Below are 12664 nucleotides of genomic sequence, written 5' to 3'. Positions count from 1 at the left end.
AAGGAGCTTTGGGAGTTCTTTGGTTCTTTGTTTTATGCAGTTAGACATTGTAGAAAGCAAACAAATTAAGCCTTGAGTCTTCACCCCTCACCCCTCAGCCACCTGGTTGGAAGTGACTGCCATGGGAAGCACTGTTCCTACAGGGAATCTGCACACATCCCTCTGGTGTGTCGGGACAGGAGAAAAGGGCTAAACCCCGACAGCAATTCAGTAGCAACAGCAGGCATCTTTTCTGTGATTTTTTCATTTTAATTGGAAAGCTCCCACTGTGTTCCATGAAACACTAGCCGATGGCGGTATTGGTGGAGAATGGGCAGAGATTCACAGTCTAATGTGTTTGGGAGACAGGTTATTCTCTGTATCTCTGAATCCCCTCCGAGTGGGCAGTGCACATAAGCAGTGCTCCAAGGGACAGCCCCGCTGGCCCCAAAAGCCAACGAGACAGCTAAAGGAGCTGGCACATTTCACAGAATGTGCCTGGGGACAGTGCTCCAAGTTCTCCTGAGGCGTGATGTTGGCTGTTGCTTTGAGAGATCCTTGATAGATCCCTCATTTATTGACCAGTTTTGTAAGGAAGAGATGTCAGATTTCATCAGACATTCATTATCATTCAGGAAATCATGACTTTTATCCCTTAATCTGTTGATGGGAGGTTTTTTATTAATAGATTTCTTCATACAGAACCATTTCCAGGTCACAGGAATAAACTCTACTTAATCATAGTTTTAGTAACTGCATCATTTTTGATATGTGAACTAACCTAATTGTTCTGTAGTTTTTTTCCCCCCTCTGGCACGGTGTCAGGATTATGCATCTTCACAGAATGAATCAGGAGGAGCTTCTGGTTCATGAGCATTATTTGCTCCTTGAAAGCGTGAAGCATGGGGCGCCTGGCTGGCTCAGTCAGTAGATGCGACTCTTGATGTCAGGGTCGTGAGTTCGAGCACCACACTGGGTGTAGAGATTACTTTTTTAAAACAATTTTAAAAAAGAAAACAGAAAATGTGAAGCTCAAAGCCTTTACTGAGGCAAGACTTTGTCAGCTTTTCAGTTTTTTCCTGAGTTGTTTATCTGTGTTTTTTTCTCCTGAGGATGTGTCTTTTTTGGTCATTTATATTTTATTTTTAAATTTTTTTTAATGTTTATTTATTTTTGAGAGAGACATAGAGCACAAGCAGGGGAGGGGCAGAGAGAGAGGGAGACACAGAATCCAAAACAGGCTCCAGGCTCCGAGCTGTCAGCACAGAGCCCGGCGCGGGGCTCAAACCCACGAGCTGGGAGATTATGACCTGAGCCGAAGTCAGACGCTTAACCAACTGAGCCACCCAGGCGCCCCTGGTAATTTATATTTTCTAAGAAAAGCATAAATTTCAGGGACGTTTTCTATGTTACAGTTGGAATAGAACTGAAAATTACATACTTTAAAGACTTGTAATTCCCTCTATATCTTTTGTGTTCTTTTTTTTTCATTTTGTCGTGTTTTAATTTTTGTCGTATCTAATGCCTGAACTTTGGTTCATTAACCTTGCCAGGTTTATTTATTTGCCCCGCACCCCCACTGGCAAAAGGCACCAGGTTAGTGGCAAAAGGTACAGGTTCTCGAGCCAGACTGCCTAGGTTCAGATCCTGGCACCCCTCCAAACGGGGATGAAACCTGAGTGAGTTTTTCAGTGTAAAGTTATGGTTTCCTCGTCTGTGAAATAGGTAATGGTAAGATTTACTCCCAGAATTATGGAGAGGGTCACATGAGTTGATGCACTTAAAGTGCTTAGAAGGGGCACCTGGGTGGTTCAGTCGGTTAAGTGTCCAACTTCGGCTCAGGTCATGATGTCACGGTTCATGGTTTGAGCCCCAGATCCAGCTCTGTGTTGATAGCGTGGAGCCTGGAGCCTGCTTTGAATTCTGTCTCCCTTTCTCTGCCCCTCCCCTGCTCTCAAAGATAAATAAACATTAGAAAAAAATTAGGGGCTCCTGGGTGGCTCAGTTGGTTAAGTGTTTGCCTCCGGCTTGGGTTATGATCTAACAGTTCATGAGTTCGAGACCCACATCGGGCTCTGGGCTCTCTACTGTCAGCGCAGAGCCCGCTTTGGATCCTCTATGCCCCTCTCTCTCTCTGTCCCTCGCCTGCATGTTCTCTCTCTATCTCAAAAATTAAGTAAGTAAGTAAATAAATAAATAAATAAATAAATAAACAAGCACATAATTTGAAATAAATAAAGTGCTTAGAAGAGACCTTCCAAAAAGGAAGGTACTATATCATTATTGTGGCCGTTATTATTATTTATCAGATTTACATTCGTTTTACATATTTTTCAGTGGGAACATAGTACATATTACTTAAAGAATATTTGAAAAAATGAGGCAAAGTATAAAAAAGATCCCCCTTTGATCCTACAACCCCAAAGTACTATTATCTTGTTGTGGATATTATTTAGATACATGACTGCCAGTACATTTTGGTTCCCATCTACCATGTTAGGGAGAAAAAATGATTTTCTTTCCAGTTGGCTAAAGAAATGGATAGCATATTTTGGGGGAAAGACATTGAAACCTTTTCAATAAACGTATACACACGCACACATACGTATGTCTTCAGAATTCTCATCTCTGAATTAATCGGAGACCCCTCAACTCTCCATTTCATACAGGAAACCTAGGAATCTATTCTCATTGTTCAGAGGTTGGGGAAACAGCCTTCCTAAAATTCACCATTACTTAATATGTTATTTTCTCTAGCTGCACAGTTGGGGATCTTCAAAACAAGATAGATGGCTTGGAAAAGACGAATTCAAAACTTCAAGAAGAGGTTTGTAACTTACTGAAATTCTTAGGACAAAATGGCCCAAGGTTAAGAGAAACAGTGTGGTTGGTACATCTGACCAGAGCTGCTCACTGGTCGGAATGGGAATCGCTAAGTTTGGACTGAGCTGCATGTGAGACCGGTGTTCTCGGAATTTCGCATCCTCAGAATGTCTGTGGCCCTGTCCGGGGCTTCCCATGAGCCAGTGCAGCTGATCATGAGCCAGTTCTAAGTGACTTAGGTTTTATCACCTCGCAGTGAACCCTGGGCCTCCTTCGGAAAGCCCAGCTCCTGTGGTGAATGCGCTTCTCTCTTCCTCTTTCCCCACCTTCCTCTGACATAGTGTGCCTCCCTGCTGCCCAGAAGGCGCAGACTCTGTTATGAGGTAAAAGTACCCTTGCCCACCCCTTCTGTGTTTCGGCCTCTCAGGAGCCTGGAACCAGTCTCCCCACAGTGTGGTCTTTCTCTGCTTTCTCACTAGGAAGAGAGAGAATGAAAAGACAGGAAGAAGGAGGGCTGAGGCCGAGGAAGAAAGCTTGCTGCCCGCTGCCCGGCAGTCTCCTTGGTGGACACATCTTGTCTCCTGTTAGCAGGAGGGGGGTTGCTCAGCCTTTCTGAGGCTTTCCACAGGTAGCGGTCCCTGGCTGCTCGGGCCTCCCCACCAGGTCTCACTGGGGAGGAAGAGGGCTGTGAGAGGTTGCCAGGGCGTGACCCCCACCTCAGTGTGGAGGCAGGTTATGGCCAGACGAGAGACGCAGAACATGCCTTTGTACGGAGGGCCCGGTTTAAGGCTCCCTCTGTTTACACTGACTGCTCTCTCCCAAGGGGCCAGTGCTGGAAATCTTTAAGGAGAGGAGCTCAGATTTGTGTGAGGAGAAGGAGATTCAAAGGCAGCGTTCATAGATGGGCTTCTCAGGAGCAGCTTCACCACACTTAGAACTGGAGGACCCACATTGCCCTTGGGTGGGTGGGCTTTTGGGCCTTAGTTTATTAGGGAGGCAGGTCTTTGGGCCTCACTGTCCTCATCTCCAAATCGCATGATAACTCATACCTAACAGTGTTGTAAAAATGAGATTTGTGTTATATAAATGTGCCTCACACAACACTTGGCATGTGGAGACATTAGTTGATTTTAGAACAAACAGATTGACTCTTCGTTCTCCCAGGCGAGGTGGCATACTTTGAAGGAAGGTCTAATTTTAGCTTTTGAAACTAAACAGCTAGGTTATTTTTTCTTCAAAGGCCAACAGCTGTAATGGGAAACATGCTTTATAGAAAAGTCCCTCTCCTCAGGGTGTGCTCTCCCTGGCTTCAGAGAGCAGAGTGGGAATTAGCAGATGGTTAACTAGCACCTCTAGAGACTTAAGATTTCTTAGTTCGGCACAGCGGTAACGTTTAGAAACCCCAGTCGTGGGTTCTGAGTCCACGTGGACTTAGATGCAGTTGAGGAAGAGGAGAGAGGTGTTCAGTGCTTTAGCCCCCGCCCCCTCAGTGAGTGATGCCAAGAGCACAGCCCAGTTCACGTCTTCTTTCTCCTTCCCCAGCCTGCCCTTCTCTCTCCAGGCTGTGTTCAGAGGCTGCATAAGGAGAGGTTGGTGGGTATGTTAATGCCTCTACCTGCCTCTGCAGAGAACCTCCTCCCAACAGGCTTGTATACACTTTGCCCCCACCTATGGTAACTCATTCGAGGACAGGAAGATGGCTTTCTAGGGCCTGGCTTCAGCAGATTTTGTTGTGATTCCTTCCCCAGAATGTTTTAAGTCTCCCTCTAGTGATAAAAATAATCCTTGTTTATTGGCTGGAAAAGAATGAAGGATCAGGAAAAAAAGCCCATAATCCCTTTGCTAAGTAACAGCTACTGTTATTATCCGTATATATGTGCTGCAATGTTTCCTAAGCATTTGTAACATAGGTGATTTTTTTCTTTTTAATTAGAGGTGAGAACGTGCCATAGAACCTGCCTTTTGTCCCCTATTGATATTATACCTGAAGTATGTTCTCAAGTCATCAAAAGCCTTTGCAAACATTTTAATAACTACATATTTCTGCCTTATGCTCCCACTGTCTTTCAGTAAGCTTCTGTGATATTGGACACTCAAGTGCCTCTAATAATTTGTGTCCATAAATCCTTGCCCACATTAAATCCTTAACCCCATTAAGTGGTTTGCTCTCATTTTTTTTTAAACTATGTGAATGTATTCCCTATTCAAAACAAAGAAATTAAATGATAAAATACCAAATACGTGGAAGTCCATCATCAATTGTGAAGGTGCCAAATGTTAGTTTTTAATCTGAACGGTAAGATTAATTTCAACGTTAAGGAACATAAAAATCTTTCTTTATCAGCTTTCAGCTGCAACAGACCGGATTTGTTCACTTCAAGAAGAGCAGCAACAATTAAGAGAACAAAATGAGTTAATTCGCGAAAGAAGTGAAAAGAGCGTGGAGGTGAGAAACTGACCTCACAGCTGGGCAGCATGTCTCCCATGCGCAAGTGTCCGTGGCAGAGCTCATGCTCATTGTTTAATAGTGACACAGGCCTCAGGACGTACAGAGATGCCTTGTTTGGTGCCACTGTGCCCTCCCACACCACTTGCAGGCCACCTGGGCCACTTCGGGCTTCCAAGCGCACTGCTTCCTCACCTCTGGGCCTTTGCACTCAAAGGTTCCCATTTACTCTTCAACCTCTGCTCACGTACCGTGTCCTCTGTGATGCCTCCATGGCCCCCATCTGTGGCCTTGGGCCTTCCTCCCCTGTTCCCAGAGCTGTTTGTCCCTCCCTCCATTAGAGAACCCATTTTCTGTGTCATAGAATTGCTGGCTTGCAGCTGTCCTACACAATGACCTGAGAACAGAAAGAGACCATATATGATTCATCTTGAAATTCACCCACTGCTAAAGAACATGCTGGATAAATAAAAATCCATGCTGAATGATGGAATGAATGGGGGCCTTTCCCACTAAGAACAACGGTTCTGTTTTAAAGAAAATTAAATATGTATTGTTTTCCAAACCTCACTTTTCAAAAGTCTGTTGGCTTGCTGTCATCCTTCAGGTTCAAAGATATTTTGAAGTATCTTTTAGCATTTTTCTACAGTGCTTAAAATATAGAAGTTATCCTACATCTTTAAAAATTGTGGCATATTCTTTTAATGTTTTTATTTTAAGTAGGCTCCATGCCCAATGTGGGGCTTGAATTCCTGACCCTGAGATTAAGAGTTGACTCAGCCAGCCAGGTGCCCCTATGGTATATTGTAAAATACTTTGTAGTTAGCTCATTTCCATAAGCAAACCATGCCTCTTGGTGTTCTTGTTTGATATAGATAACAAAACAAGATACAAAAGTTGAGCTGGACACTTACAAGCAAACTCGGCAAGGTCTGGATGAAATGTATAGTGATGTGTGGAAGCAGCTAAAAGAGGAGAAGAAAGTCCGTTTGGTGAGTGCAAGACTGTCTATTTTTTTTTTTTTTTTTAAGTAGGATTCATGCCCAGTGCAGAGCCCAACATGGGGCTTGAACTCACGACCCTGAGATCAAGACCTGAGCTGAGACGCTTAACTAAGCTAGCCAGGTACCCATAGGCTAAGTGTCTTTAGAAGGAATTCCCCAATAGCCCTTCATGTTATTTGTTGTCACTTTTCACACATGTGCTTAAATCTGCTTTTAAAAACAAATGAGTTTTTTATGCAAAGTTTCTAAAGTCTGAAGAAATATATTCATGAAGAATCAAAAATCATCCCTTTAAAAAAATTTTTTAATATTTTTAAAATATTTATTTATTTTTGAGAGAAAGACAGAGTGTGAGTAGAGGAGGGGCAGAGAGAGAGGGAGACACAGAATCCGAAGCAGGCTCCAGGCTCTGAGCTGTCTGCCCAGAGCCTGACGCAGGGCTCAAATTCAGGAACTGTGAGATCATGACCTGAGCCGAAGTCAGTCGCTTAACCAACTGAGCCACCCAGGCGCCCTCCAAAAAATGTTTTTTTAAGGGCTTACTTAGCTTACACCTAAGTTCTGTATTTTTTCCAGTTTTATAAACCTTTTTCAAGGATTACCATGAGACCAGATTTGAGGTTGCTTTGCCAATACAGTTCCCTCAGTCAGCCTCTGGTCTATTTATTATATTCTACCTAATCTCTGTGCCAGTGACCAGTGTTTTGGGTTTGTTTTTAATGTTTATTTATTTGAGAGAGAGCAATCACAAGGGGAGGAGGGGCAGAGAGAGGGAGAGAGAGAATCCCCAGCAGACTCCATACTGCCAGTGCAGAGCCCGATGCCGGGCTTGATCCCATGAACCGTGAATTTTAAAGTATGCTCCACACCCAGCGTGGGGCTTGAACTCATGACCCCGAGATCAAGAGTCACACACTCTACCAACTGAACCAACCAAATGCCCTAACCAGTGTTTTTTAGTAGACACAACTCTTGGACCTGCTTTGTGTCTTTACGCAGATGTGGAAACATGTCTCCTGAGTTACCCAGGACAGCACTAGTTCAAAATGGTTGCACCTTTATTGCCATAAAGGAGCAAACCATACAAAAATCCAAAAACTCTCACATTGCAACGTCAGATTGCTTGGCAGACATTCTTTCAGACTGTGCGTTCTGATTTTAGGGTTTAAAGAATGTGGTTGCCAGGATCAAGGCTCACATTGCCACCTACCAACTTTCTGTTGACTGGATCCAGAGCCAGTTTTCCTTACAAAATGAGCAAAAGGGCTAAACTTAATGTAGTTATGCTCTGGACAGAATTTCCTAAATCTCCCTAACCTACTCCGACTTCCGGGTTATATTTTTGCCACTGCCCAAGATACACCCTCAGGTAAATACATCCCTGTGTCTACTGTAATAACACCTTCTTAATTGATATTCCTAATTGATAAGGAACTAGAAAAAGAACTGGAGCTGCAGATTGGAATGAAGACGGAGATGGAGATCGCAATGAAGCTGCTCGAAAAGGACACCCATGAGAAGCAGGACACCCTAGTCGCCCTCCGCCAGCAGCTGGAGGAAGTCAAAGCCATCAATTTACAGATGTTTCACAAAGTTCAGGTGGGAGCTGACTCTATGTCCCTAGCACAGCCTTACGACCTCACACCGTTCTTGCCGCAGAAGAGAGGACGGACACCTCCGTGAGGCCCCGTCCATAGGCCCCGTTACGCATTTCTGCACTTATTTTATTTGGGTCTCCCAGCAGTCCCTGAGAAAAGTTGATAACATGGGGGAAAGTATAAATTACAGGGCAGACCCGAGTGGCTGCATCTTGTGCGCTGGGTGGCACAGCTAGTAAGTAGAACTGAAAACTGAACCCTGTCTTGGCCCGTTCTTCCCTTCACTGTCTCCCTAGTGTCTTTCGTCTTCTTCAATGACTGTCTGCCCCAGGAAATGGAGAAGTGGATTAAGGAACGATAGAAGTTAGTGTCGTCTTTTCAAGCTGGGCCATGAAGTTAATCTTGCTGAGTCTCCAGCTGCGCGGCTGGCTGCACACCTCTCCTGTCACTTCAGAGCGGTTCAGGGGAGCTAGTCCAGAGAGAATCAATTGTGCCAGAGTTTGAAAGCTAGCATCTAAAAATCGCAAAGCTTCCTTGCTCAGAGGCTACAGCAGCACCCAAGACCATTCTGTGTCCTTCTTTTCTTTTTTTTGAAGTTCTGTTTCCTGGGTTTTTTTTTTTAATTTTTTTTTTAATGTTTATATTTTTATTTTTGAGAGAGACAGAGCATGAGCGGGGGAGAGGCAGAGAGAGAGAGGGAGACACAGAATCCGAAGCAGGCTCCAGGCTCTGAGCTGTCAGCACAGAGCCCAGTGCAGGGCTTGAACTCACAAACTGTGAGATCATAACCTGAGCCAAAGTCGGACGCTCAACCAACTGAGCCACCCAGGTGCCCCTGTTTCCTGTTTTAATGCCTGAACTGTCCCACTTCCTCTTTAGATGTGCTCTCAATCTGTGTCAAAGATGGTGTGAACAGACACACATGTTATCTTGTCCTGCCATTTTTTTTTAAACATAGTCTCATTTATTTATTTATCTATGTATTTATTTTATTTTAATTTTTTAGAGAGAGCGTATGCAATCGGCAGAGGGAGAGAGAGAACCTTTTTTTTCCTAATGTTTATTTATGAGAGAGAGTGAGCACACAAGTGGGCAAGGGGCGGAGAGAGAGGGAGACCCAGAATCTGACAGGCTCCAGGCTCCGAGCTGTCAGTACAAAGCCCGACAAGGGCCTCAAACTCATGAACCGTGGGATCATGACCTGAGCCGAAATCAAGAGTTGGATGCTCAACCTACAGAGCCACCCAGGCACCCCCAGCCTTTTTAAAAACTATTACATAACCAACATTATAATAATAGCTGCAGTGGAAATTAAAGCACAGGGAGAAAAAGAGGAAAATCGTTGCGCTCTCCTGACACATTCTTTATTTTAATTTGTGTTTTCTTCTGGTCTGGGTCAGTCTGTAACCTTAATATTCATGCTCGTCAGAGGAAACCATACTTCATAATTTAGCAGGCCCTAACCTAAAGCGGCTTCAAACTATGGCAGTTTGTATTTCTGTTGCATAATGGTTTCGAGGAGATCATTTCAGACCAGCAGTTTTGCCCCCCGCAGTCGCTTGGGGACCCAGGCTAATGGCAGCTCCAGCTGTCCAGGCCACTGGAAGGGAGTGGAAGGGAGAGAAAAGCAAAAGTCCAGAACCAGGATCTCCTCCCAAACAGTGAGAGAAAAGTTGCACACATCATTCCATTCACTTACACAGCCAAGGGCCAGATGTGGCTGTGAGGGGAGCCTGGGGCTGGCGTGTCCCAGCTGCGAGCCAGATGAAGGGGAGAATAGGAGTCACTAGGGTCACTAGATATAGCTGTCACTACCACCATCTGCCCCACTGAGCTTCCAGAAGTCCTGTCCAGTCCCAGAATCCTCCTGGTCCGCAGCCCCTGGGTGACAAGCAGCACTCTCCATGGAGCCCTCGAGGCCTGTGTTTGAACCAGAAGATCAGCTGTCTTTCTCACATTAACCCATCCCGCCCAGCATAAAATAGTGGAGCCAAAACAGGATTGCAAAAGGAAACAAGAGACCCACAGGGCAGACCCTGGCCTGCCGTGGCCATCATTTGCACCTCTGGGCAGGAGCTGGGAAGGCTGCCCAGGGTGCTGGGGGCTCCATTTGTTAGCATGTCCACCTACCCTTCCTCAGTCGTCAACAGAACTTGTCAGCCAACCTCCATGGTCCCTGACAAGTCCGCCATCTCTATAGCCCATTTGAAGTGGGCTCTTGGGGAATGTGGCCTTCTTGGTGGCTGCACGGCTTAAAAGCCACATTCCCACTGGTCTCGGTTTGCTGGCCTGGAGATTGTATGAAGGGTCAAACAGTCACAGATACTCTTCAGGCCTGACTCGTGGTGACACGAGTTTTTGTGACAGTACAGTTCCCTCAGTCACCATGTCTGGTCTGGTTATTTCCCTTCAATCTGTGTATTGATGACCACAGTTTATTGTTTCATTTATTTTTATTTCTTATTTTCTTATATTTTTTTATTTTGAAAGAGAGAGTACAGGTGCGCATGCATGTGATCAGGGGCGGGCAGACAGAGAAGGGGAGAGAGAGTCCTAAGCAGGCTGCACATTCAGTGGGGAGCCCAGCGCGGGGCTTGAACTCAACGACCATGAGATACTGACCTTAGCCGAAATCAAGAGCCAGATGCTCAACTGACTGAGCTAACCCTGCACCCCTATGGTTTCATTTATTGAACACAGTTCTTCTGCCTGCCTCATTTCTGTGCTCTATCAGTCTTTTCCCACTCCCCTCCTTCAGCGGCCGGTTGTCTGAAACTGCAGACAGAGATGTGCAGGAAAGCCCATACTGTTTTGATTACTACAGCTTTGTAGTATAGCTTAAAATCTAGGATTCTGTACTTCCAGTTTTGTTCTTTGTCAAGATCACTTCGGTTATTTGGGGTCCTTTGTGGTTCCATACAAATTTTAGGATTGTTTGTTCTAGTTCTATGAAAAATACTATTGGTGGGAAGGGAAACAAAAATAATATAAAAGCAGGGAGGGGGACAAAACATAGAGACTCATAAATATGGAGAACAAACAGGGTTACTGAAAGGGTTGTGGGGGGGGGGGGGTTGGGATGGGCTAAATGGGTAAGGGGCACTAAGAAATCTACTCCTGAAATCATTGTTGCACTATATGCTAACTTGGATGTAAATTTTAAAAAATTAAAAAAAAAGAAGTAAAGGAAAAAAAATACTGTTGGTATATTGATAGGAACTGCATTGAATCGATAGATTGCTTTGGGTAGTATGGATATTTTAACAACATTAATTCTTTCAATCTGTGAGCATGGTCTATTTGTGCCATCTTCAGTTTCTTTCATCCATGCTTTACAGTCTTCAGAGTATCGGCTTTTCACCTCCTTGGTGAAGTTTATTACTAGGTATTTTGTTATTTTTTCTGTAATTATAAATGGGATTGTTTTTTTTTAAAGTTTTTTTCTTTACTTTTTTTTTTTTTTTTTTTTTTTTTTTGAAAGGCAGAGAGCGAGCAGGGGAGGGGCAGAGAGAGGGAGACACAGAATTCGAAGTAGGCTCCAGGCTCTAAGCTGTCAGCACAGAGCCCGATGCGGGGCTTGAACCCACGAGCTGGGAGATTGTGACCTGAGTCGAAGTCGGATGCTTAACCAACTGAGGCACCCAGTTGCCCCATAAATGGGATTGTTCTCTTAATTTTTCTTTCGGCTACTTTATTAGTATATAGAAATGGAACAGAAATGTATATTAACTTTGTATCTGTAACTTTACTGAATTCATTTATCTGTTCTAAGTTTTTAGTCTTTTGGGTTTTCTTTATGTAATATCATGTAGTTGCAAATAGTGACAGTTTTACTTCTTTCTTACCAACTTGGATGCCTTTTTTTTTTTTTTAAATGTTTACTCAGTTTTGAGAGACAGCGCGCGAGCAGGGGAGGGGCAGAGAGAAAGGGAGACACAGAATCCGAAGCAGGCTCCAGGCTCTGAGCTGTCAGCACAGAGCCCAATGCGGGGCTCGAACTCATGGACCTTGAGATCATGACTTGAGCCAAAGTGGGCCACTTAACCTACTGAGCCACCCAGGCGCCCCGCCTTTTTTTTTTTTTAATGTTTATTTATTTTTGAGAGAGAGAGAGACAGGGCATGAGTGGGGAAGGGCAGAGAGAGAGGGAGACAGAATCCCTAGCAGGCTCCAGGCTCCAAGCTGTCAGCACAGAGCCTGACAAGGGGCTCAAACTCACAAATTGCAAGATCATAACCTGAACCGAAGTCAGACACTCAACCGACTGAGCCACCCAGGCGCCCTCCCAACTTGGTTGCCTTTTATTTCTTTCAGTTGTCTGATTGCCTTGGCTAGGACTTGGAGTCCTATGTTAAGTAAAAGTGGTGAGAGTGGACATCCTGTCTTGTTCCTGACCTTAGGGGAAAAGCTTTCAGTGTTTCATCATTGCATCTGATGTTAGCTGTGGGTTTCTCATTATATGGCCTTTATTATGTTGAAGTGTGTTCCCTCTAAACGTACTTTGCTGAACGGATGTTGTATTTTATCAGATGCTTTTTCTGCATCTATTAAGATGACCATATGGTTTTTATCCTTCATTTTGTTGTGATGTATCACGTTGATTTATCTGCAGATACTGAACCAGCTATGTATCCTAGAATAAATCCTACTTGATCGTGTGAATGATCCTTTTAACGTGTTGTTGGATTCAGTTTGCCAGTATTTTGCTGAGAATTTTTGCATCTGTGTTTATCAGGGATGTTAGCCTGTAGTTTTCTTTCTTGGTAGGACCTGTGTTCTGGTTTTGATATCAAAGTACTGCTGACGTCACAGAA

General features: G+C 44.3%; 1 protein-coding gene across 3 annotated transcripts in view; it reads left to right on the top strand.

Annotated features, from left to right (window-relative positions):
• Window positions 1-12664, top strand: part of RUFY1 (RUN and FYVE domain containing 1) — a 58828-nt gene that overhangs the window by 29073 nt on the left and 17091 nt on the right. For all 3 annotated transcript variants that reach the window (XM_042982104.1, XM_042982107.1, XM_042982114.1), the window contains exons 8-11: window positions 2737-2806; window positions 5147-5248; window positions 6124-6240; window positions 7684-7851. In XM_042982104.1, coding sequence (XP_042838038.1) covers window positions 2737-2806; window positions 5147-5248; window positions 6124-6240; window positions 7684-7851 — 457 coding nt within the window. The remainder of the gene's footprint in view (window positions 1-2736; window positions 2807-5146; window positions 5249-6123; window positions 6241-7683; window positions 7852-12664) is intronic.

This window comes from Panthera tigris, chromosome A1 (assembly GCF_018350195.1).
Source record: "Panthera tigris isolate Pti1 chromosome A1, P.tigris_Pti1_mat1.1, whole genome shotgun sequence".
Classification (NCBI taxonomy): Eukaryota; Metazoa; Chordata; class Mammalia; order Carnivora; family Felidae; genus Panthera; species Panthera tigris.
The sequence above is the reverse complement of the archived record's forward strand: the minus strand, read 5'-3'. Positions and strand labels throughout refer to the sequence as shown.